The sequence below is a fragment of the Manihot esculenta genome, chromosome 7 (genome assembly GCF_001659605.2).
Source record: "Manihot esculenta cultivar AM560-2 chromosome 7, M.esculenta_v8, whole genome shotgun sequence".
NCBI lineage: Eukaryota > Viridiplantae > Streptophyta > Magnoliopsida > Malpighiales > Euphorbiaceae > Manihot > Manihot esculenta.
The window spans coordinates 32,749,378-32,774,685 of record NC_035167.2 but is presented as its reverse complement, the minus strand read 5'-3'; the positions used below and the strand labels follow the sequence as shown (position 1 = coordinate 32,774,685).

The window sequence follows — 25,308 nt, the reverse complement described above, 5'->3', positions numbered from 1 at the left end:
TTTTTAAGTATATTTTAGAATAAATCGTTTAGTCTTATAAATTAATCTCTAAATAATTATAATATTTAAAAATAAGTTTCATATTTTATGTGAATTGAACTTTTTAATATTACAATTAATTATAAAAAAATTCTTATATTTTTATAAATTAATCTTTAAATATTATAAAAATTTATAAATATATTTTTATAATTTAAGAATATTAAAAATTAAACTAAATTATCTCATATATATTTTAAATAAAAATATATTATAGTGAAAGAATTGATTAAGAGAGTATATAGTGTAGTGTGGTTGTAGTTTTAATTCCTATTAGGCAAGTGTTTTTTTTTTTAATTAAAAGAGAACGGTTTGATTTAAAAATTAATTTCAAATTATTTAATTTATCGATTTAATCAAAATCTATCGAGATTCAGTTCTACTAAATAAAAAGTTAATAGCTTAAATTAAACCGAGCTAACTAATCAGACTTTTTTACTTAAGTAGTATTTTAGTTTTTTTTTTATAAAAATTGACAATAAATTAACTTTATTATTAGTTAATTCTAATAATATGGATCAAATTATAATTTTTAATTATTAAATGCTAAATTTTAAATTTTTAAAAATATAAAAATTAAAATAAATATTTTATTAAACTAGAGATAATAAACTACGATTTACCCTTAAATATAGTATGAATTCTGCATTTTCAACACGAATGTTTATTCAGATAAAGAAATTTATTTAAATTTGAAAATTGTTTAATTTCATTTTGATTGGAATCAACAATTTATATATAGAGTATTAAAAAAATTTGTACTCTCTAAAATGAAATATGACATTTTATGTATATATACACAGGAAACAATTTTACAACAAATTTAGCAATAAATTTCTAAGATGTTTTTAATAAAAAATTAAATGAATATATTTAAATGAGTTGAAAAATTAAAATTAAAATTTGAAAAAAACTGCTGTAAATATTTTTTTAAAATATGCTAATTTTCTTTAACACAAATTTGTAATTTTTAAATTTAAAAAAACAAATAGGTTTTCGAAAAAAATAAAAATAAAAATTTATGGCCTTGTTTAAATTTTTGATGGGCCTAAAAAGGAGCCCGATTTCAATATACACTTGGGCTTGAGGTCCACACTCTATTGTTTATAATTTGTATGCTCTATATAAGCTGAAGATGCACCTGATTAGGGTTTTAGTTATCCATCTCGCAGCCCTTCAACTGTAGCCAATTTCAGCGGCAGAGGATACAGCTTGACGGAAAATGGTGAAGGGACGCCAAGGGGAGCGAGTCAGGTTTGACATGTCCTTCCTTGAAAGAACTGGCTCTGAGTTTTTCATTTATTGAACTTAAAGTTCCAGCTATGAGCTAATTTTTTTGCTTTAATTGCTTCTTCTTTGATCTTTGCGTTTGTAGGCTCTACGTCAGAGGGACCATCCTCGGATACAAGAGGTAGTGATGATTTATTTTTTGGTAAATTTTGTTTGTGATGATGTATTATGTTGGAGATTTATAGTTTCTGGGAAAGCTGAACAGAAATGGATATAATAAAATTTTTAGAATAATTGTTTTGTTTATTTGCAGGTTTTCAGTTCTTTTTATTTGTTAGTGAATCTTAGAATGCAGAAATTAAGATATTAGCGCCAGTTTTGAACTATTGTATTGTTGGTTCCTCTTAGCTTGTTCAGGAGGATTTGAACTGTGGTTCATTTTATGCATTTGATTTAGAAGTATAGGTTCTATTATGGAGAGAGCTCAATTGGACAGAGAAATTCGACTTTCATTGGAAGCAATGTGATTTATTGTTGGATTAGGATCCCTTTAAACATGAGGATTTATTGTGTTGCCTGCTTTAACAAATGGAATTGAGGATTAGGTATTGTGTTTGAATTGTTTTCTTAATTAAATGTGCTTATTGATCTCTAGGTCCAAGTCAAACCAGTACCCAAATACATCATTGATCCAGATTGAGGGAGTGAATACCAAGGAAGAGGTTGCCTGGTATGCTGGAAAGCGCATGGCATATATCTATAAGGCAAAGGTAAAGAAGAATGGATCCCACTATCGCTGCATTTGGGGCAAGGTCACCAGGCCTCATGGTAACAGTGGTGTTGTACGAGCCAAGTTCAAGTCCAATCTGCCTCCGAAATCAATGGTATTGTAAAATAAATAGCTGCTGTAATTGTTTTTTTTTTTGTGGTTCTTGGTTTCAGATTATCTTATTTAATGAGATTAATTTTCTGGGGGACGATTGCAGGGAGATAGGGTTCGAGTCTTCATGTATCCCAGCAACATATAAGGTAATTTTGACTAGTTACTTTTGGGTACCCTTTTTGTATTTTGGTAATTTATTGTTTCTCATTCCTCCTTTTAGGTTCAATTTTAAACCCTGATTCTAAATCCTGTCATTGTTTGTCCCTTGCAGATTGCAGATTGTGTTCATTGTTGACTTGGAGCAATATGTATGTTACTTATTTTATAAGCCAAATTTAAACTAGTCGTTTGCTTTTGAGTTTTGATTATTGTTTATGTAGAATGCTGGATGAACGTTATTTTGCCTCCTTATTAATCTCAGTCAGGATTTTTTTGCCCATTTGTTAGTTAGTGTATGATGGAGTATATTGACTTCTCTTCAAACTAAATTTCCATTCATATACGTTGATTATCTCACTGGTCTCCGTTTCAGTTGAGTAATTTTTCCTACCACCTTAATTTATTTTTAGAATTATGCTTGTTGGCGGAGGTTACGTTATTATATATCCATGCTGTAATAGCTTGTGTAGGATTGTTTTTGCATATGAAAAGCCTCCAGGCTTCAGTGGTTATTATTTGTAATATGTTGATTGGTGATGAATAGAGCTTAGCAGTTAACATTTATAATGGTGGCCCATTGCGTGAAGCATCTGGCACTATGAACACCATGGGTGACACTAAATTTTTACAGCTGAAAAATTAACTGAGAAAAATGTCAAAGAAAAAAAAGAGAGTTACGGTTACTTGTTTTTGGTAAATTCAGTTTGGTTTGGTATGCTTGTTAATGCCAAAAAAACCAATATAAGAAAATCTGGACTTATATATTGTGTTACATCATTCTGCCTACCTATTGATCATCTCGTTCAAATAGATCTCCAGCTTACTCCCCATGAATTGATAATGTGATGCCCTTTACCTCGTCTCTCTCCTCTATCCCTCCATCTTTCAAACTTTCGAGTTTTCATTCTCAACTCCCCAGCCTTGAGCTTAAATTTCTGTTTTGAAATCCAATTCTTGCGTTCATAATGATTCGCTGAAGTCCAAAATCTGCATCGTGCATTGTCATCCTCGATCTTTGTGGTGCAATAACCTTGCCTCACTTGATACCTTCGTTAGGTGTCATGCATGGATTCATTGCCTTTCTGCAGTACCATTCTTCACGGTTTCACCAAAGGTCTCTCTAAGCACAGTCCACACAAGCCAGATGCTAGGGTTATTTTTCTGGGAATTACTGGGGTTATTCTGTTGATTTGCAATTAAAGGTAAATGCAGATTTGTGAGTCCTTTTTTCAATAGCATATCTAAGATTTATTGGAAAATTTAAGTTGATTGTTGAGTTTTTTATTGGCTTTGGTGGTTGGTTTCATTGTGAGTGGTTTTTCTTGCTGCAAATTTTAGATGACGAATTCTAACTAGTTTCTTGCTGTATTATCTCAGTCTGCTTTTGTACACAAAACTGCATGTGTTACATCCCGAGTGGAATAAATCGTTTTGAAACTTCCCGAGAGCTGTATTGCAAATTATTATGCTGCAAATGTTAGAATTTGTGCTTGGGTTGTTGAGGAGTTGCAAAAAATGGTTTTACTAACCGAATTGAATAGTCGGTTATCTCTGTTTTTATCCAAATCTTTGGTTTTGTTATTATATTTTAGCATTTCAGTCATTTGGATAGTTGGCTCGATTGATTTACAATTGCATTCCCCTAATCTTTGATGAGAAAAAGCATGGTAGCCATCAAGGCCTTCATTTGTGGCGTTGATGTTTGGAGGACGGCGTCAGAGTTTGTCTATTTCTTCCTAGAGAAATATGAGCTCAGAAATTTATTTAATCTTTATCGATGGTGCGTATTGAAGTTGTTCTTTTTGATAAAAAAAAAATATTATAGCGTCGAATTATGCAAATATTTAAACGCTAGAATATAAGAAAACTAGAAAAAGGTAAATTGAGTGAATTTAACTAGTGGTGAGCATTTGGGAATTTATTTGAATAAATTGAAATAAATTTTAATATTTATGAAAATTAAATTGAATTGAATTGATTTAATTCAGTTTAATTTAGTTAGATTAGATGGGTTTAAATTTTTAATAAGCTTTTAATTTTTTATATTTTTATTTTAAATATTTTAAAATTTAATTGAAATATTTTAATTTTAATATATATTTTTTATATTATTAAAAATAATATATTATTATAATTAATTAGTTTGATTTTATTTTTTATTTTTTAAATAAAATTAAATAATTAAAATTTTTAAAATTAAAAATTAAATTAAATTGAAATAAATAAAATTAAATTAAAAATTATTTTTTAATTTGAATAGAATATTGAAACACTGTTACTCCTAAATTTAATAATTGATGTATGATGATAATAATTGATGTATGATGATAATGAATAGTAGCAATAAAATCTTGCGTCCGCTTAAGTCATGTCTACTTTTGGGTGTTTCAACGTCTTCTCATTCTTCAACATCAACTTTATATAATTTATCACTTCACCGACACTTTTTGCTAATCTTTTTACGAGTAATTACGTTGTTCTATTCTTTATGCGAGATTTTCATTCGTGATAAAATAATTTGCTTGTGAATTTTAATCAAATTATCCAATTGGTTGCCATTCTTTTTAAAATCATAAAAATTTCTTGCATTTATGATTTAGATCTCCCTAAATTCAGTTTAGAGGAGAATTTATCTTCCATGATCTGATGGAATGGATGTACAAATGCAAGGTGGATCGTTATGCTCTTGGAGCATAATGCATAAGGTGCTTGCTATAGTTTTCCAGAATGAACCAGTTTTTTTTTTTTTTCAATTTTATTTATAAATGAAAATTTCAATTTTAACTTTTAATGTCATAAAGGGTGAGTCAGAAAATTATTTTTAGGAGCTAATATTAGGTATAAAATTATAATTTTATTTATATATTTTACAATAAAAATGATTTAGTGCTCTGTCACATATCTAACTATATGTTAATGGTATGAGAAAAGGGATATGAACTACATATGGGAAAAGAGTAAGAAAAGATGGATGTTATTAGTAATTCAATTTTGATTGTTATGAAAAGACAAATTTCATAATAATAACTAAAGATTTGATTTGAGAAAGTGAAAAGAAGTGGAATATTATCTAATTGCTGAATATAAGGTTAGGATTAGGCGTACCTGTCTTTTAGGGCATGAATTGAATGTTGCGTGATTAAAGCAAAAAGTTTTTGTGTAATTAGAGAAATGCATGGGTGTGGGGGATTACTTGACTTTTGGGAAACCAATTAAAATGCCATGACAAAATGGGAAGATCTTATCTAATTCCGATACATTATTGGTCCTATATCAAATTTTCTAAAGTTTTCAAATTTCATTTTTCTATACCATTATTTATCAGAATCTTAGAATCAGTCTCTTTGATTTTATTTAAATTCATTTGACATTTTAAACTTTATTTATTTATAGAAAATGATTTACATTTAGAAAATATTTTTTATAAAAAATATTTTAAAAAATTATTATCAAATTTTTAAATTTTTATAATATTCACTAACTAATCTCTATTTTAAAACCTCTTAGTTAAAATATCATTAGGCCATATATCAATAAAAAAAATAACTGTTTTAAATATTTGTATTATTTAATATATTTAACTTTTTTTATTTTAAATATTTATATTATTATTTTTAAATATATAGACTAAATAATTTAATTTTTTATAAAATATGAAAAAAATTTGAATAAAGTGATTTTTTTTTTCTGATAATAATATATTACCTTCCTCTCTCACAAAGTTGACTAGAATAGAATAAAGTATTTGGGGTTATAATTCTTATGTTAGGTTACTTTCAATTACTAGAGCAGGCCATTTCATTTGTCTTGAATATTCCAAAGTTTGAATCACAAAGCCATCCACCGCCTCTCCCTTCATCTGAAAAATCGCAAACTTTGTCCTCTTCTTTTCATTCATTTCAAATTTATGTAACTAAGCATATCATGGCAAAGATTCTCACTGCCACGAAGAGAGACCTGACGCTCAAATCCTCACCTCACTCCTCTAATCTAAAATAATTCCTCAATCTCATGTTGATGGGTATTTCAAAAGTTGCATATTAATTACAAAAATAATTATAATACGTAATTTTTAGAATTGATACCTTAATAAATGTATTTTATAGATATGATAGCACAAAGAATTGTTGCTTATAAATAAGTAAAATTCATTACTCGGTAATGGATAAGATTAGAAGTGCAGTCAATTCGATATTTCATGTACTTAAAATATTTGATCGCATTTTTCAAATACCACCTCATAGCGTTTCACTTTTTCAACCATTTCTAGATGATATATATGAAGTGCCCTCATCTTCTAGAAACCCTCTATAATATCGTCACCAAACTATCAAGTTATCAAGAGAGATGGAAATTCCACGACCTACATCAGACTCTGGTGTCATGCAGATAGCATCACCAGTTGCATTCCATCCATATGACTGCTACACAAAATTGGATCAATCCTCACATATGTCCATTAATGGAGATGATTATTATGGTCAGAATACAAGGATGGGCACCAAAGCCTTCTTTTATACCTTTTCAGTTATTTACTCCAACTTTTTACAATTACGATCAAACTGAAAGGGAAGACATGGCTAGCACATCGTTCGACTACTTTTTTCCTGCTCAGACACGTACTCCATCAGAGTCTATTTTTTCTATACTCCCCCGACAATTACTGGATAATCTCTCAAGCCGATTTAACTTGTCTTTTTTAGATTTTCCTAAATTATTTTCTTCAACCCCTTATTTAGGTTATTCAGGAGATTTTAACTTTACAATTCAAAATTCAATTGTTGAGAAAAGTTCAGATTCTCGATATCAATCTCATAATTTAAATCTATTTATGCAGATAATAATGTTGAAGATTCTGATGAGAGTCAACAAAAGCCATCGTTTTAAAATATTATTATGAATTTTATATAATTAAATTTAATCATTATTAATATTATTTTTATTTATTAATTAAATTTCTTTGAATTATTATTTTTATTATTATTTTTTCATTATAAAGTATTAATTTCACCTAAAAATTAATAGAAAATTATAAAATATTTAATAAATTTTAATTTTAATATATATAAATTACGTATAATATAAATTTATGGCTAGAAATATATTAAAATTTATAAAATTTTAAAAAAATTTAAATTTAATAACAATTAAATATATTAAAATAATTATATATTTTGATATTTTAATTTTATTTATAAAATTAATTATAAAATAAATGTTCAATGATTATTTAAACTAATCATTAGAGTCTAACGCTTGTTTAACAAGTGTCAAGCTTCTTGAATACTAAAAAAAAAAAAATTTTATGTGGGATGAGGGAGCCAAACGTCTAGCTTCTTTGACAAGCGTCAGGAGCTTCTCAAAAGAACAATTCTTCGCAAAACCCGAAAATTCTAAAATTTTTTTTCTGTAATTTTAAATTCACAAATAAAATTGGATACTATTCTATTTAGCAAAACATTTCAATTATATATAAAAAATTATAATTATTAGATTAAATTAATTAAAGTGAGTGGGCTCCACTAAATTGCTCACCATGAGGGTTATTTGCATGAACCAATTATTTTAATTTAGAAAAATCATACAGAAGAGACATATGGCAAAAGAAAAATAAATTAAAATATAATACTATAATTGATTTTAATTTTATTTATTTATTATAAATAAATTCAACCACTATACGTCCCTAGAGTAAATACGTGGACTAGCCACCCCCTATTGTCCAATTAATGGAATTCGCAGCTGGGAATCCAATGGGTGTCTTTTACAATTCTCACTGGTATTTTTTTATAATTTTCCCTAATTTATTTATTATTATTTTATTTATTCATATAAATATGGTAGTAAATTTATTAATTATTATTTTCGTTTTAATTTTTATACAATTACCAATTGAATTTAAAAAAATATCACATTTAAATTAGACAATTATATTTTTTAATACGTCAAGCTGTCCTAAAAAGTCAAACTACACCTTTCCTTATAATGTACATAAAAATAATTAAAATTTTAATTATTTAAATAATTAAAGTATTGAACTAGCATACATTATAAGCAATGTTTCTGTGATATACAGAATCAAAACCATATATAAATAACACCTCTCCTATTATCTTCCCGTCTCATGCAAGAGAGAGAAAACAGAAAATTAAAAAAAAGAAAACTAAAAAGTTTTTAAGAATTACCAAAAAAAAAAGAAGAAGAAGAAATCAGCCTCTTCTTCATCACGCGTTTGCCATCTTCTTCCTCCTCTTGGGATCCTTCATTTTCTTTCCTCTCTGTATTTGCAGGGAAATTCACATTCCTTCCCTTTTCCTTTCCCTCCAACTTTTGTTTATCTGTGTTTCAAATTCTGTTATCTATGTCACAGATCCATGGAAGACCTTTATTCTCTGTTAATTTTTCTCTGTTTCTAGATCCGTAGCAACCCAGTGTACCTCACCTCGAGTAATCTATCCCCACCTGCTCAAATCCTCGTTGTCCGATCAGAAACAGGTAGATCTCCCGGTTCAACTTGGTCAATATCCACCATGAAGACCACATCCCGGTTGTTTACGATCGGTCTAGTGGGCTCTTGGTATTCCTCAAATATCGGGGTTCTGTTACTGAACAAGTACTTGCTAAGCAATTATGGGTTCAAGTACCCGATCTTCTTGACCATGTGTCATATGACTGCTTGTAGTTTGCTTAGCTATGTCGCCATTGTTTGGATGAAGATGGTACCTATGCAGACAATTCGCTCTCGACTTCAATTCTTCAAGATCTCCGCTCTGAGTCTCGTCTTCTGTGTGTCGGTCGTGTTTGGTAACATTTCCTTGAGGTTTCTCCCCGTCTCATTCAATCAGGCGGTTGGTGCTACAACGCCTTTTTTCACTGCGGTTTTTGCTTATTTGATGACCCTGAAGAGGGAGGCTTGGCTTACTTATGTCACCTTGATCCCCGTCGTTACTGGAGTAATTATTGCCAGTGGGGTATGTGTTTACATTTTTGTTCTTTTTAATCATTTTCTTTTAATTAATTTTAATTATGCGAATGTAGAAATGGGTTTGGTTTTGTTGGTGCCAAAATTAGTTGATTATGATATGGTATTGGTTTGAATTGTAGCTAGTTAAGTTGAAATTCTTATTAATGAAATTTAGTTAGGGCAGTTATGAGCATTAGTTAATTCCAATTTGAATTGTTAATGGGATTTATTTAAATTTTACTGGGGGTGGTTCGACTTGAAAGCTGAATAGTGCAGGTGTTGACGTTGAGCTGTGTGTATAGCTTTGAATTTTTATGCCTATAGCTTTTATTTTTGAAAGAAATTTTATCTACATTGCAAAAGAAGTGACCATGAGATTTTTCGATTGAAAATGTGGAAGGAAAAAAGAAAATAGCTTTGGCCTTGATTGTAGTACGTTGTCTTTATTCGCCCGGAGTTAAAGTGAAATAGAGGATGATTGAGATTAAAGAAAATACGTGCTCATATGAATACTTTTTTTAGCAATTGATTATACATGGAGATGTATGAAAGTATCTTTTTTTTATTTATACACCCATCCCCATGCATAATAAATGCTAGCAAGCTAGTGCTCATATAAGTGTGTGCTTTCCTTAGCCTCTCCTGTATAGGATTCAAGGCTTTGTTATGAGAAGTATGTAGTGTTCTGTGCCATTTAGATGATACCCTGGAGCTAAATACTTATTCAGTTCTTTTCTGTGGCAATAGGGTGAACCGAGTTTTCATCTATTTGGGTTTATAATGTGTGTTGCTGCTACAGCTGCAAGAGCACTCAAATCAGTGCTGCAAGGGATTTTGCTTTCTTCTGAGGGGTAAGGACCTCTGGTTTGTTTTCTGCATTTCTTTGCAATTGAAAATGGTGTTACTAATTCATTAGTGCTTTTAAATTATCTGAAAATGGTGTTACTAATTCATTAGTGCTTTTAAATGGTGTTACTATTTTGCAGGGAGAAGCTGAATTCTATGAACCTCCTTCTGTACATGGCACCTATAGCCGTTGTCTTTTTACTCCCTGCAACTCTTATTATGGAAGATAATGTGGTTGGTATTACACTGGCTCTTGCCAGAGATGATATCAAGATTGTCTGGTACCTACTGTTCAATTCGGCTCTAGCATATTTTGTAAATTTGACCAACTTTTTGGTCACAAAACACACCAGTGCCCTGACTTTGCAGGTATCCCTTGTTCTCATAGATTTTTCCAAATACTTGTTGCTGATGCCATAGAATACTTGTTTGTGTTTTCAAGAAATGGTCTTTAAGAAAGCAATGGTTTTTCTTATCTGAAAAACCGATAGTAGAGTAAATTTTTAGGGTGTTAAAGTATATCCTCAGTGAAACATGAAGTTACAAGAATTTGAACAAATTTGGAGATCCTTTGGCACATTTTTTTATGTTTGCTATTGAGTTGTATATAAGTGATGAAACTAGCCAACATCGAGAGAGGATGTTGGGTCTTCAGAAAATTGAAAATTTAGTACTGGAATCATTTGAGAGAAGATTTCCTACTGTTCTAGATGATTTATTTAGTAGCTGGTTTAGGAGCTGAAATTTATTGAATGTCATGACTTCTGAGGATATGATGAACTTACAGTACGCTTATTATTAAAAATGCATTTGACCAGTGGTTGGTTATTGTGAATCTTTCAGCTGTTCTCGTCAGTCTGCAATTTCAGTTGCTTCTATTTTCCTTCTCTGTTATAATCCCACTTCTTTGCTCCTAAAAAAATTTGCAAGAGACTTGCACTTTTGTTCCCTATCCTTTTTCCTCATTTAGTATTTCTATGGTCCCTTCCATTTTTGTTACTTTAGGTCGAGATATAATATAATGATCAGTGAATCAAGCCCAGTGATGAATATTTAACTGACTGAATTCTTGAAAGTTTTATTTATGAATTTGGGATCATTAAAGTTCAATTACTATTTTGGAATGAGGACTGTAGTGACAATGAAAAAGTTGTCTTTGTGGCATTAGCTTGTTGGACTAGATTGTTGAGACTTGAGAGCTATATGTGGAATATTTATTTATTTATTTCGAGTGATTGAGTAACTCTAATAACTTCCATTGGAAGAGGAGAGGGAATGGTAAATCTATCTATCGATAGCTGAGATTAGGTGATGAAGTCATTGCGTGCCAAAGGAAGTATCAATATGATGTTTTATATCTGTCATGCCCATGAAGATATTTTTTCACTTTTCGGAATGAATATATCATGTGGGGATTCTGATGTTTTGACCTATTTATCAACTATCTGTCGTATATGAATTCCGTGTTACTGAATGAGGTTGAGCAATACCCGGATGGCTAAAGTTGTACACACAAACCATTTCCCTGTTTTTCTTTACGGTCTAAAGGTGATCTGAATAACATATTTCATTCAGTATTTTAGATTCCTGTCATGTTGAATTTGAAATTTGGATGCACTTTAGATGTCTGTCCTATGTTACTTTCTTTTTTGTTTTCAGAACTCTCTCTCTCTCTCTATATATATATATATATCAAAGTGTCCAGCTTTATGACTGAAAGTTTTATTGATCTTCCAGGTTCTAGGAAATGCGAAAGGGGCAGTGGCTGTTGTGGTTTCAATTTTAATTTTCAGAAATCCAGTTTCTGTTACTGGAATGCTTGGTTACACACTTACAGTCTTTGGAGTCATCCTCTATAGCGAAGCCAAGAAGAGGAGCAAATGATGCATAAATCTGGAAAATCAAGTGCAATTTCTCCACATATATGTTGTTCCATCAGTGCCTGGATTGTAGCAAGCTTCTAAGGAAGGGAGTTTGAGCTATGAATGGTGCTATGGATTTTGCCCTCTACATCCCTTTTTTTTTTTGTTACAGTGAAACCTGGAGATTGGTTTCCATTTGTATCAGCAACAAGTTCAGGATTAACAAGAAGTAGAAAACTCAAATAAGAGACTGATTTATCCCTATTAGTCCCAGATACGGGTTGTAGAGGAATATCATTTCATCTTTCCTTTATTTTCCCTTTTTTATCTTGGTTAATTCTTTCAGGAAAAAGATTGTAGAATGGCTCCCTACAGAATCAGCTTGTTCTTGATATTTGTCATATTGATTAATTAATGAAAAAACCGCCCAAATTTTTACTGTCATTTGTGTTTATCTTGTGATTTATGCGTTTGCTGTCCTCTCTCTTCTATTTGTTCTCTGTCCTTCAATCTTTCCTATAGCCTTCCTGATATTACTAGCAATAGTTTAGTTCCATGTGTATTGGTGGCTACAATAATCGATTATCTTTAATTTGATAATTGTATAAGGATAATATCTATAAAAATTCTAAATTATGCACTTTTTTTATAATTATATAATTTTTTTTATAAAAATATTTTATATTAATGATATTTTTATAATTGTATAATCCGTCTATATTTCTATTAAAAATTGATGAAAAAATTCATTTTGAGTATAAAAAATTCTTAATTAAAAAAAATTCTAATTAGAGTAATATATAAACATAAATATATATATATATAGAAACAAAAAAAATATTTTTTTATCTTATGATTAAATTTACGGCACTCAGTGAGGCTCATTTTCTGGATCATGACTCTGCATCATTTTCTGGATCATTCCAAACTCGATAATACCGCTATTCATTACTCTGCATCATTTTCTAGAAGTTCAACATGTTACATCGAGAAAGTATTTTATTCTATGCTTAAAGATACAGCCAAATACAAGAAGAAATCTAAATGTCACTGAAATTTTCTGAAAAAGGGTTTCAATCAAATCCCCCCACTCTACAAATCTGCAAAAACATGGTATGTCTTGGAATCTACTGCAATAAGCCTCAGTGCTGCAACTGCTGCTGCAACAGACATACAGCTGAAGAAACAAACGTTGAGCCAATGCCATTTCTTTTGCAACTTGGTCAGTTCACTCTTCTTTGCCCTCAGGTACATGTGGTTAGCAAGTATAAATGTGAGGGGAAAGGTGCTGATGGCCCCAGTGAGGCTCTCAAAATCTCCCAGGAAAGGCAGAAGAGCTGACACCAATGTGTTCATGCTTAGGTAGCCACCCCTCACCCCTAATCGAAATGACAAGTTGCGCAACGCTAATGCACTGCCTTTAATCCCAAACTTGGTATCCAAGTATTCATACATTGGACTTGCAAAAATCTGCAGAAGCAAGAAAATGAGTGAAAAATTTTTGGAAAGCGGGTCATCTGAATAAATGAAAAAAGCATTAATTTTAATGAATATTACATGCAAAGCAATGACAGATTGCAGGAATGCAGAAATGTTGGCCATTGTCTTCACCCAAACTGGACCATTGACGCTGCTAAGCAAATAGGTGGCTGTTGAATTTCCATAAGCCCAATAGCCAATCCAAGTGACAGCAAATAATGGCAAACTTCCAATTATGAATTGGAAGTACAAAGCTTTCATCATATTACTAACAACAGGTGGCCTTATGGTTGCCTGTTGTCAATCACAGCAACAGAAGCATATGTTGAAAACAAAACAGAAACAAAGTAGGCAAAGATAGGTAATTTATCCCTAAACAATCAGTTCCTGCATCAGCTTGGAGACCTCAAACGTATCCCAACTTACCAAACTTGCAGCCTATCTAGTCTAAAGTCCAAAATAGATCTACCTAAAAATTGAAGAATTTCAACATTTTAAAGAGTTATGATATAAGATAACTTGGTCATCTATAAGCATAAGGAAGATTTTTTCGCTATTAACATCCCCATTTTCGTCTATTTTTTCATTTAATCAGTTTTTCAAACATCCCCTGATAGCATTCTTCCCCATTCACACCCGCCAAGTACTTTCTTCATTAAATTAGTTTCATTCCTCCACATTATCAAGTTCATATTGTCAACCATACAATCAGACGATCAATTCCATAGTTGCTTTCCAACCCTACTACCCAGGTGTTTGTGTGTGCACATGCCTGTTTTACTTGTGTATATGTCTGTGTAGGCCCCCTTGATTATTCCCCACATCACAGCCTACTTCAGGAAGTAGCATCATTAGACCCTGAAAGTATACATAATTGTGCCAGCCAAATGATGTTGTTGCCCTCGACCATAAGATAAAGGGGAGAACCACTGCTAAATCTGAAGTCATGAAATGAACGGAAGGCAGATGTATAGCAATTCAATAATAAATGCATTTATTCCAGCATTCTGCTATTTAGATGGATCGATATTATGGCCTAGTTCAGTAAGAATTCAATGGATTCCAAATTCCTTAATACCTGTATCTCTGGAAGCATTCCTGTGTTAAAGGCAAAAACCAGACTAGCACCTGCCCCAATTGATGTAAATATTTTGGATGCTGATGTTCCTGGAATACTATAATCCCTTGGTGGTGCTCTGAGGCCTACAATACAATAGTTATTAATTCAAATTCAGCACAATACAACACTTCAAACACAAAATCTACAGCTTAGTTTTAAGTATCGGAAGGATCAGATCAAACTTCATGTCATGTTTTCTACTGAATACACAGGCAGATAAATATAACCTTTTATGAAAATGGAGGACTGGTGCTCTTTAGAACATGAACATAACTTCCCAAACAATTAGGTAAGAATCAATTGGTTGGTCAGACAGCAGACAAAGCAGAAAGCAACTTCCGATGCATGCTTCACAGAAAAAAAATTTGTGCAGTTCATATATATATTGGAGGTTCTTAACTGCATATAAATGCAGAACAGAAGAGAACTGCAGTTATAAAATTTTTCTGCAAGGCCGAGGGATGATATCAGCCAAAGAACTGAGTATCACAATGGAGCAAATTTCTTAGCATGGAGAATACCATGTTTACAAGGTTGATTACAAATAAGAGACACAGGCATGCAGGGTTCATTGCATAAAGTATTGACTTGTTCAGGAATTGTCTATTTCTATTTTAGTCTAAGTGATGTAAAGACTTCCTCCAGTTCTTCATCAAATGCAAGTACGATTCATAAAAAATGAAATAAGCAAATAAACTAAGGTACATAGTCCTCCAGAATCAATTTCAAAAATCAAACTACTCCAGTACAAAAATTTACAGTTTGTTGATTTACCATCTCTAGTGGAGAGAACAATTGCTATAATGATATATATCAGACTGAGGACTGTTGAAACTCCCAACCAAATTCTTAGAGCTGACAAATGGGGAATTGAGATGGCAAACAAAGCACATACAAATCCAGCAATGGCAATGAAGTACGGGAGCTTCATTGCATCGTCATCCCTAAAAAGAACATAGACAGCCTGCATAACAAATATATAAAATCAGCTAAGAACTGCAAATGACTTTAAACTCCATTCATCAAATGACATGACCAATTTCACTTGTCGGTAATGCGATAATCAATGAAGCACAAAATTCCCAGTTATAGCTCCTTACTCTCAATTTGTTCATATTAACTAGGAAATATAAGATGACAAACAAAGCAATTCAGCAGGAAGGTGCAGTTTTGAGACTCTTACAAGCTTTCATGCAAGATAGAGAGAAGAATGAGTTCCCCTTCAAACTAACAAAATTTAGATGCAATTTCTTTATAAGCCTCTTGTACAGGTTTTATTTTATTATATTATTATTATTATTTTATGTCCAATTGCCTTGCTTTCATTGCAGGAAAAGGCAGATAATTTTCTGAATTAGATCTTTACCTTGAGAGCCTGACCAGCCAAAATAATGTATCCGGTGTTAATCATGAAAAGGTTTACATATTGCAATCCCCATGTACAAGAATAAGCTTTCTTACCTGCAATATAAATATCCCATTAACATAGGCAGACAAAATAAACTAATGAGCATATAAATTCAAATATTGTTTTTGCTCACCGTAAATATATCCTGCAAGATCTCTGTATCTGATGTGTCTCTTTCCCCCATACTCATGAAGCTTGGCAACAAGTGAATTTGCATACAATGATATTGCAGCGGCTATAATCAAACCAACTACACCAACTGTCCAACCCAAAGGAACCATAATGGTCCCAGAATATCCCAGTACATAGGCACTGTTGACACCAGTTGTGAGCACAAAACCCACTTGAAACCATGAATCTGTCAATTCCAAAACAAACAAAAGAGCTTAAGCAAACAGTACCTTCCACACCATAAAGCTCTGCTAAAAAAAATGAAGATTACCCACAAACACAAACAAGGTTTTCCTGTCATTTGAGGAGCATTGAGATGGAAAAATTAGGCAAATACCCAAGTGAGGCAAACCATATTTGAATAGTTTTTTATCTTTTTTCAGAACAAAAGATCATTAATTACTCCATTTGGCCATTATCATGTTGAGTAAAACATCCAAACAGCCAAACAAACAATAGATGGCTGCATTTCAGTTTCAATCTCTCCTAAAATATCTCAAGAAAAATTTTTTTTTGAATCTAAAACATGTAAAGGCTAATCAAGAACTCAATATCTAACCAAACTTAAGGTTCTTTCAGTATCTAATATTATCAATGAAAGAAGGTATTAAATAAAACACCATTTTGAAAGAAGGCCAATCAAGAACACCATTTCAGCACCCTTTTCATTGTCAGACTCTGCATATCAGGCAACAAAGCACAAAGAAAGAATTGAAAAACAGAAATATCAGTCCAGCCCATACATAAAAGGCAAGAATGTGTGAAAAAAAATGGGAACAAACCACTGCTAATCTGATGAGCAGTTTCAGGAATCTCAACGGCCAACCGCTCTTCATCATGGAATTTTCTGGGCCGAGCATCCTCTCTATCTCCATTCATTTTTCTCTGCTCCTAGTAATGTCGATGCTGGTGGTGGACCTGGTGGCAATTCTCCCTCTCTCCTCCTACTAAGAACGATAAGCTCTGGTCCTCCAGAATTATTTGCACCACAGCTAACGTGTTACCTTCCTTGTATAGCTCTTTGGATCTATTCAATAAAGGAAATAATTAAAATCACAGCCAAACAGGTTGTTTTTTTCTTTTATATGGAGAAATGAATATTGTCATCCAGTGAAAGATTCTATGGAATCAAACAGCTTTCTCTTTTAAATGTAAACTAAGATTGGCTTCCACCAGAGTTTGTTCCTATGTTTCTATCTCTTTTACAATTGGCCTACTCCGGAATTTTTGATCGGAGAAATTTTATTTTTGCCTTTTGAATTTTCAGGCGAGATATCAGTTTGCTTAAAAATTAGGTGTTTTATCAAATTTATCTAAACATTTGAATTTAAAATCAAATTAATTATCTTTTGCCATCAACTTTCAATTTTTTAATAATAAGATATTAATTTTATAAAAATAAATGCTTTAAAGTGTGAATCATATTAAACACGCCCACTCTATGTTAGGACATGTGGAAAGCGAGAGAAGAAAAAAGATGAAGGGCAATAAAGAGAAAAAGCCATTTTTTCTTTATTTAAAAAAAATATGAAATAGGGTAAAAGGAAAAAAATATTATTTTTCTCCCCATTTTCAAAGAACATAAGAGAATTAAGAAAAAAATTTTTATGACAAGCCTTATGAAATTATATTAACCAATTTGCATACTTTATTATCAGAGATATTAATAAAAACTTTAAATATATAAAAAAAAAACTTCACAATTTAAAACATATAATATTTTATTTAAAATAATTTAACTATTCAAAATTTAAAGCATTGGATATAAATATAAATTACTCTAAATATTTGGATTTTTTTTTATCTAATATTCCTAAAATTTTTAATCACAAATGGATAAAAATCATGAAAAAGTTTGCCTGTGTGAATTATTATTAAAATGAAAGTATTTCCCTGGTAGGTGATTAAGACTAATAATTTATTGGAGCATAATGAATTTTATAATTATTAAATTAAACATTTATATCAAAATTTATATGAAACTAATTAAAGGTATATAAATTTAGAGATAAATATTTAATTATTGTTTTTATATAATAATAAAATAATAACCCCCATATTCAACAATATTAGTTATTTTAATATTTGTCAATTATTTTAAAATTCTTTCAATAATTACCTCTATATTTATTTATCAAATATTGTAAATTAAAGAATAAAATAAAGTTTTAACCATTTGATCAAATTTCATTAAAATTAAAGTATAAAATAATATAAAATGTTATGTATTAATATTTTATATTATACTTTATTATAAAATATCATTTTATAAAAAATTATAGGACAGAGTAATTAATTTCCGATTTTTGGAGACAATGACCCTTAGAGACATGAGAAGCTCCATTAATTTTTCTTGAATAATTGATTTGAGAGTGTGAAATTTATTTTAAATTTTTATATTATAAAAAAAATTATTAATTAATATCTCAATTTTAAAAATATATTAAAAAATTTATTAATTATTATTTCCATTAACTTTTAGCTGCTATTTTATTATTTAGTCTATATATTTTTAAAAAATTTATTAATTAATTTAAATTATAGATTTTAATTTAAGTGTTGTTTATTTAAATTAAAATAAAGAAACAATGAAAAAGAAAGAAAATAGTTGAGCGTAAAATTTTGAAACGTGGATACCGTTAGTCACGTGCTCAAGAATAAGTAAGCTATAAAATAACTCGCAGAATATAAACATCCATAACAACCAAAACGAATTTTCCCGCTCTTTCTATTTGCTGTTCTTCATCGCATCCACCTTCGAAATTATATATATATATATATTTTCAATTTTTCTCTGAAGTGTAAATCACCAGAGAAATAATTATCATTTCGCTCTCGAGATTGGAATTGAAAAGATCGAAGTTTCAATGGCAGAGGTTACTTCCAATCCAATCTTCGATCTAAATTTACTATGGTGTACTGCTTTGTGTTTGGTGAATTTGAATTCCGAAAAAGAATTGTTATTAGCGAGAGTCTGAGAAAGATTTCTTTCGTTTCTTTTATCTGGATTGCCTTATTTTTTATCGATTCTTTTACACTAATTATATATGGAGTTTTCTTCCATTTGCTTATGAATGCTTTGTCTTTGGTGAATTTGAATTCCTAAACTGCACTGTTCTTAGCGAGAGGAGCCCTCTGGAGATAGAATTTTATTTCGTTTTTTTTTTATAACGAAGAAGGATAATTCATTAAATGGTTCCGGAGTCCAAAGAGAATAGCTTTTAATTTGCTGATTCTTGATATTTTCTTGATTCATTTTCTAGTTGTTATATATGTATATATTTTGAAAGAATATCATAAAAGGGTTTGCTAACCGAGTATGCTAGAAAAAAACACAATCTTGACTGTTTCATGTCATGGTTTGATGGATAATTTATGAGCTTTGATTTGGTATTACATTGATCGTCACCATGAATTGTTTGATTAATTCAGCAATTTTTTGATATTAATTAATTGACTAATAAATGAATATCATCAGCAACCGAATAATCCATGGCCGAGACAGGCCATAAACGAGGAAACACAAGCACGTTTGAGGGCGGAGACGTTTTGGTTCATTAGAAATTTGTCCAAGCTAATAAAATGGTAAATTCTTATCTTTCACATATATGAATATATATTTTTAATGCCTTTCTTTAGTAATCATTACCTTCTTTATTATTCTTTAATTATTTTTTTTATTTTTATACATAGTCACTGTAATTTTACCGGTCGTTGTGCTGCTGTTGCCACAGTGCTGTGTCAAAAATTTTTTTTAAGGCAATCTTATGCTGAACAGAATCATTTGGTAAGATTCTCTCTACCTCACTTTTTTATTCTTTTTATTTTTCCACGTCTCTCACTTCCTTTTTTATTTGCAGATAATTGCTTCTGCCTGCTTGATAATAGAGAAAGAAAAGAATGATGAAGAGTGTGCGCAGATTGATGTAATTTGCAACTATTCATATCTTATGATTCATTCAGGTGATTCCATACCAAAGATGAAAGTTCCAAATACATGGAAAGAAGATTTGCTTTCGGTTAAAAAGCGGGTCAAGGAGTCCCTGCAGAACCGCATTAATGTTAAGCTTCCCCATGAGATCCTTCTTCGCCACAGATTCTTCACAAAGCATGCAAATATTCTCTCTACTTGCTATGAACTTTTAAATGATGGGTATATTTTGTTGTATGCTTAGTTAGTACTCAGATTTGTTTTTGCTTTTATGGTAAAGCTTGAAGTAATCTTTTGCAGGCTTCTCTCGATGGCATTTCTTTGGTGTCCTCCCGACCACTTGGTGGCTGGGGCCATTTATGCTGGGCAGAGGTTTTTTAACTTTCCCTTGAGTGATAAGTGGTGGGAAGAATTTGGAATAACTGAGCATCAATTACGAGGTATTAAATTCTCTTTCCTTTTCACTCCCACATGCTTTTCTTTAATTTTCTTGCGCAGTTGTTTTTTTCTATAAATGAAAATTTTTATTCAAGGAAAAACTTAACATGAACACATTTATTTTAAAACTCCGATCACAAGATGCCTTCTAATACAGTCTTCTTATAATGTGGCATACTAAATAAAAAAAACCGAGAGAAAGACAAACATTAATGCAGCAAAACTAAAAGGATAGGAAACAAGCCAAACATCCCTAAAGAACTCTAAGATAACTATCCTAGAGTCTTGTTACAAAATCTTCTGATCGGCTTATACCCTGTTTTGCTAAACAATCTACTATTGAATTACCTTCTCTCAAAGTATATTTGAAAGTCAAACACTGAAAGTTATCTGCTATTATTTCTTGTTTAGAGGTTGGAGAGCGCTTTTGTGAAAGTCAGAGGATCAAGCTACGAAGTTACAACGTGCCATCACTGAAAGTAAGATGATTTATTATAACAAATTGGGCTAAATGCCAATAATAGCTGCCTTATATAATGTTTATTTCGTGTCAAGCAGGAAAGGTTGGGAATTCTATCTGGGCAGACACAACACCTATACCAGCGATTGGCAGATGCAAGGAGAGAAAATAAGAGGCTAACTGATGCGTTGGAGGCGAGATCAGATCCTACGACACGACTCACTTTGTCCTAGAATTCCATCTTGTGTTTATCTGTCCTTCCTTTTACTTTCAGCGCATAAACTTTGAATGTATATCTCAAGGTACTTTCTTACAGGTTATGGTGACATTAGTTTAGTATCTTGTGTTTCCGTCGAGTGACTTTTCCTTTCAGCACATAAATTTTGAGAATATCAAGTTCTGGTTATGCAATCTGTGTTTTCTACAATTTGAAAAATTTTTTTGTGATTGCCTTGCTTGATTCCTTTGTTGGACTATGCATGTCGTTTGAAAAATTCTGAGAATATCAAATTCTCTCTTATTTAGACATAGAGAATTTGTTTTTGGTTTACGTATTTTAGAGCAAAAAATTGTTAGCATTAATAAATTGTAATGAAAAGTAATAAATTAATAAATTACTAATGCTTAATTCTTCTCATATTTTTTTTAATTTTTATTTTCTTTTAATATTTTTAAATTATTTTCCATTTCACTTTTTTACATAATAAAAATATATAAATTCGTCCATTTCACTTTTTTACATAATAAAAAATATAAATTCACTATTTAATTTTTATCTCATTAATTATTATTTTATTAAATAAGCATTCAAAATATTTTTATTATTTAATAAAATTTAATATTTTTAAAATGAATATAATTAAAAAATTAATAAAAAATTATTTTTTAATATGTGTAAAAAATTAAAGTGGACAAATATTATGAGATAAAGAGTATAAGAAAAATAATTTTTTATTAAATTTCTAATTATATTTATTTTAAAAATATTAAATTTTATTAAATATTAAAATTTATTTTAAATAATTATTTAAAAATAATTATTAATAAGAGATTATTTTGATATTAAAATAAAATTAAATAATGTTATAATAGTGAATTTATATGTTATCCATAAGAAATAACTAAAAAAAATGAATAAAAATTACAGTACAGGGAGTAACAATTTAAAAATTTACTCTTTTGTTCTTGTATTATAAAGAAACATATTAGATAATCTCTCCATTTTAAAAAATATATTAAAAATTTTATAATATTTTTAAAAGTTTACTAATTATTTTTTTTATTAATTTTATCCGTTAAATATTATAAAAAAATTTAAAATATTTTCAATATAAAATACTAATTAAAAAACTTTTTATAAAATTAAAGAATTAATTAATAAACTTTTTTATACTTAATAGCCAAAATTAATTGAAAAATTAATTAATAGATTTTTTTTAAAACCCATGAATGTTTTAAAATCAGAAGACTAAGTAATTAATTTTTTTATATTATATGGACTAAATAAAAAATTCTTAAAAAACTCAAATTTCAGTTATTTTACTGAAAATATTTTTTTTAAAAAATATTTTTTATAATTTTTAACATTAATTACAACAAAATATTTTATTTGTCAAAGAAAAATGTAAGCCTTTTTTTTTTTAAAAAAAACGACTTACTATAAAATTATTTTTCAAACGTTGAAATATTTATTAAGAACTCTCTATATAAATTTATTAATAAATTTTAATTTTAAAATTAAAATTAAGTAGTAAACAATAAATTATTTAATTAAAAAATATTTTTTTATAAAAACATTTTCAAGAAATAATATTTTTCAAATATAAGTTATTTTTTATAAATAAATAGATTAATATAGATTAATAACAATTCATATTTTTCTCTCTAAATTAATAAGAGAGATTTTAAAATTATTTTAAGGAAAATATGTTTTACGAGAATAAAACTATTTTTCTCTCTAAATTAATATAGATTATAACAACTAAGCAAAAAGTTGTTTACAGTGGTGTGGATATTAAAATTTTTTATGTTATTTATAATATTATTTTATAAAATAATATTTTTGTTCGTTTAAATTCATTCCGCATTCCGTCCTACTATTTTCAAAATACTGATTAAATATAAATTCATGTATTATTAAATTCAATTGAAAAAAAATATATTATTATATATATATATTATTAATATTCAATAATAAATTTTATTAAAAAATTATATTTTTTAAAAAATAAAATTTATTAAACTTTAACGTGGGGAATATCGATGGCAATATTGGTAAGAAAAAGAGAATTATATGTTTTATGATAATACTTTTTAATTATATAAATTTTTTCTGTAATAAAATTTAGTATATTAATCATATTATACGAATATAATTAGTCGTATAATTTTACTTTTTATTATATTTTAAATTATTTATATTTATTAACTTTTTATAATTATTTAAATTAATAAAATTTTAATTTGATAATTCTTTATACAATTAATTTTATAATTATTTTATATTTTTATCACAATTAATATTTTTTATAATAATTTTAATTGATTATATATATTTATTCTATATAATTATTCAAATTATATAGAGTATTTATAATTAAATTATATTAATTATAATTTTATAAAATTATCAAATAAATAAATAAAAGTGATGACCGCTGGATTCCTTCACCCCGGACCAGGGGCTTGACCACAGCCCAAGGCCCACGACGTAGGGGCCCACACACCTGATGTACATAACAAGCCTGACTCATCCAACCTTCAAGACCGGGCTCGGCCCATCTTCCTCACTCAAGCCGGCCCGGCTCGCACGAAGCAGACCCTCCCCACTCAGGCTTAGCATCCGGCCCAACTCTCAGCTCAGCCCAGGATCCGGAATAATATTCACCAGACAGCCTGGCAGATCCGCTTGAACGTACGCACGAGGAGAATCAGAGGCCGTTACGCATGGAGCAGGCGGCTGATACCCTAGTACCTCCGAATTCGCATGGCAGAGACGCGTGGCCCAATCCTGGAGAGACCTTTACACGTCACCGGCAAGCAAGACAATGTATAAAAGAGGAGTCCCCTCCTCAGGAAACTCAAGCCTTATTCAGTAATACAAAACCCTTGTAAAACTCTATTCCATTGGATCTCAGATCATCAATTGGCGCCGTCTGTGGGAAACGAAGGAGATCTTTTCATCACCGGAGTTTTCACTTTCAAAACCCACTGAGATCCACGATGGCAAACCACCAAGACAGTAACCTTAATATTCCAAATGACTTGAGCTCTGCCCAAGATGGGCAGCAGTTCTCCTTTTCTAGCCCTACAACGTTGAATAACCAAACACCTATTTCTCTTAATCCCTCGCCAAGCCTGGCAGGGAATACTCCCACCATGACCCTGTCTAACCAAGACATTCAAACCATGGCTCTCCAGCTACAAACCACTGCTCACTGGTTGGGGCAGATAATGCAACAAAGGGGACTTAGCACCCCAGTAAACGCACTCCCAGTAGTGGAGGAACCCAGAACCGATGAACCCCAACCTACCTCTGCCCGCCTCCGAACTAACAACCACAATGCCAGAGAAGAGGAAGAACCGGAGGCCCGAATTCATGGGAGAAGGGCAAGAGAGTTGATAGAAAATGAAGAGGTGAACGATTATTCTGCCGAAACAACCAGAGAAACGGGAACTGAAACAGAGGAGGAAGAATGTAGTTTGGGCAAAAGATCCAGCCCGGCAGACGAGGAAATGAACCAAAAGCTGAAAAGGTTGAAGGAGCAGCTCCTAGCCCAACTAGGTAAGAAAGATCAGAGTCAAACCTCCTTGCCTACTTCTTCTCCCTTCTCAAAGTTAATGCAGCAGGAGACCGTTCCCAAAAAGTTTATGATGCCGCCGATGGCGGCCTATAATGGGGTTGGCAACTGATAGGCGGTTGTCGAAACCGTCAAAAATAAACCTATTAAACAATCAACAATAAACTTGTAGATAGTGGCAATAGGGTCGAACCACAGGGAATTGACACCAATGATTTTCCTAATAATGACTAGGTCAAGTAAATAACAAGTAATTTAAAAGAGGGGGGTTTGATTTGATGAGTTAAAACTAAATAGCAAAAGAAAGCAATAATGTAAAGATGAGTAAATCAATAAGAGAGAAATTCTAGCTGAAGTGTGGGTGTTATTCAGTTTGTTCAGAATTGATCATTGATTTCTTAAAGACTCCTATCTGACTTCAATAAATTAGTTTTGGTTGTGGAAAACGCTTCTCACGATCCAAATTCCTCCTTAGTTCTAGTTTGATTAGGAAACGTTCGCTAATCAAACACTAATCA

General features: G+C 30.5%; 3 protein-coding genes and 1 long non-coding RNA gene across 5 annotated transcripts; 3 read left to right on the top strand and 1 right to left on the bottom strand.

Annotated features, from left to right (window-relative positions):
* Positions 1–1,158: 1,158 nt before the first annotated feature.
* On the top strand, positions 1,159–2,591 carry LOC110619072 (60S ribosomal protein L35a-1). Its single transcript, XM_043958360.1, has 5 exons — positions 1,159–1,293; positions 1,415–1,450; positions 1,925–2,153; positions 2,256–2,298; positions 2,424–2,591. The coding sequence occupies exons 1-4, from the start codon at positions 1,262–1,264 to the stop codon at positions 2,295–2,297; spliced, it is 339 nt and encodes a 112-aa protein (XP_043814295.1). The 5' UTR covers positions 1,159–1,261; the 3' UTR covers position 2,298; positions 2,424–2,591.
* Positions 2,592–8,424: 5,833 nt separating this feature from the next.
* Positions 8,425–12,427, top strand: LOC122724052 (probable sugar phosphate/phosphate translocator At3g11320). Its single transcript, XM_043958359.1, has 4 exons — positions 8,425–9,282; positions 10,023–10,126; positions 10,262–10,490; positions 11,859–12,427. Exons 1-4 carry the CDS (start codon positions 8,842–8,844, stop codon positions 12,003–12,005), a joined length of 921 nt encoding a protein of 306 aa, XP_043814294.1. The 5' UTR covers positions 8,425–8,841; the 3' UTR covers positions 12,006–12,427.
* Positions 12,428–12,877: 450 nt separating this feature from the next.
* LOC110619253 (proline transporter 2) lies at positions 12,878–17,434 on the bottom strand. 2 transcript variants are annotated; one of them, XM_021762560.2, is made up of 7 exons: positions 16,944–17,434; positions 16,124–16,348; positions 15,949–16,043; positions 15,357–15,546; positions 14,541–14,665; positions 13,541–13,756; positions 12,878–13,453 (listed from the first exon to the last, which is right to left on the bottom strand). In XM_021762560.2, exons 1-7 carry the CDS (start codon positions 17,038–17,040, stop codon positions 13,076–13,078), a joined length of 1,326 nt encoding a protein of 441 aa, XP_021618252.1. In that variant the 5' UTR covers positions 17,041–17,434; the 3' UTR covers positions 12,878–13,075. The 2 variants fall into 2 exon arrangements, with proteins under 2 accessions (XP_021618252.1, XP_021618253.1); XM_021762561.2 differs by lacking the exon at positions 13,541–13,756.
* A 2,973-nt stretch (positions 17,435–20,407) lies between these two features.
* Positions 20,408–21,391, top strand: LOC122724031. Its single transcript, XR_006351209.1, has 3 exons — positions 20,408–20,532; positions 20,942–21,009; positions 21,089–21,391. It is a non-coding gene; the product is annotated as an uncharacterized LOC122724031 (long non-coding RNA).
* The last annotated feature ends 3,917 nt before the right edge of the window (positions 21,392–25,308 follow it).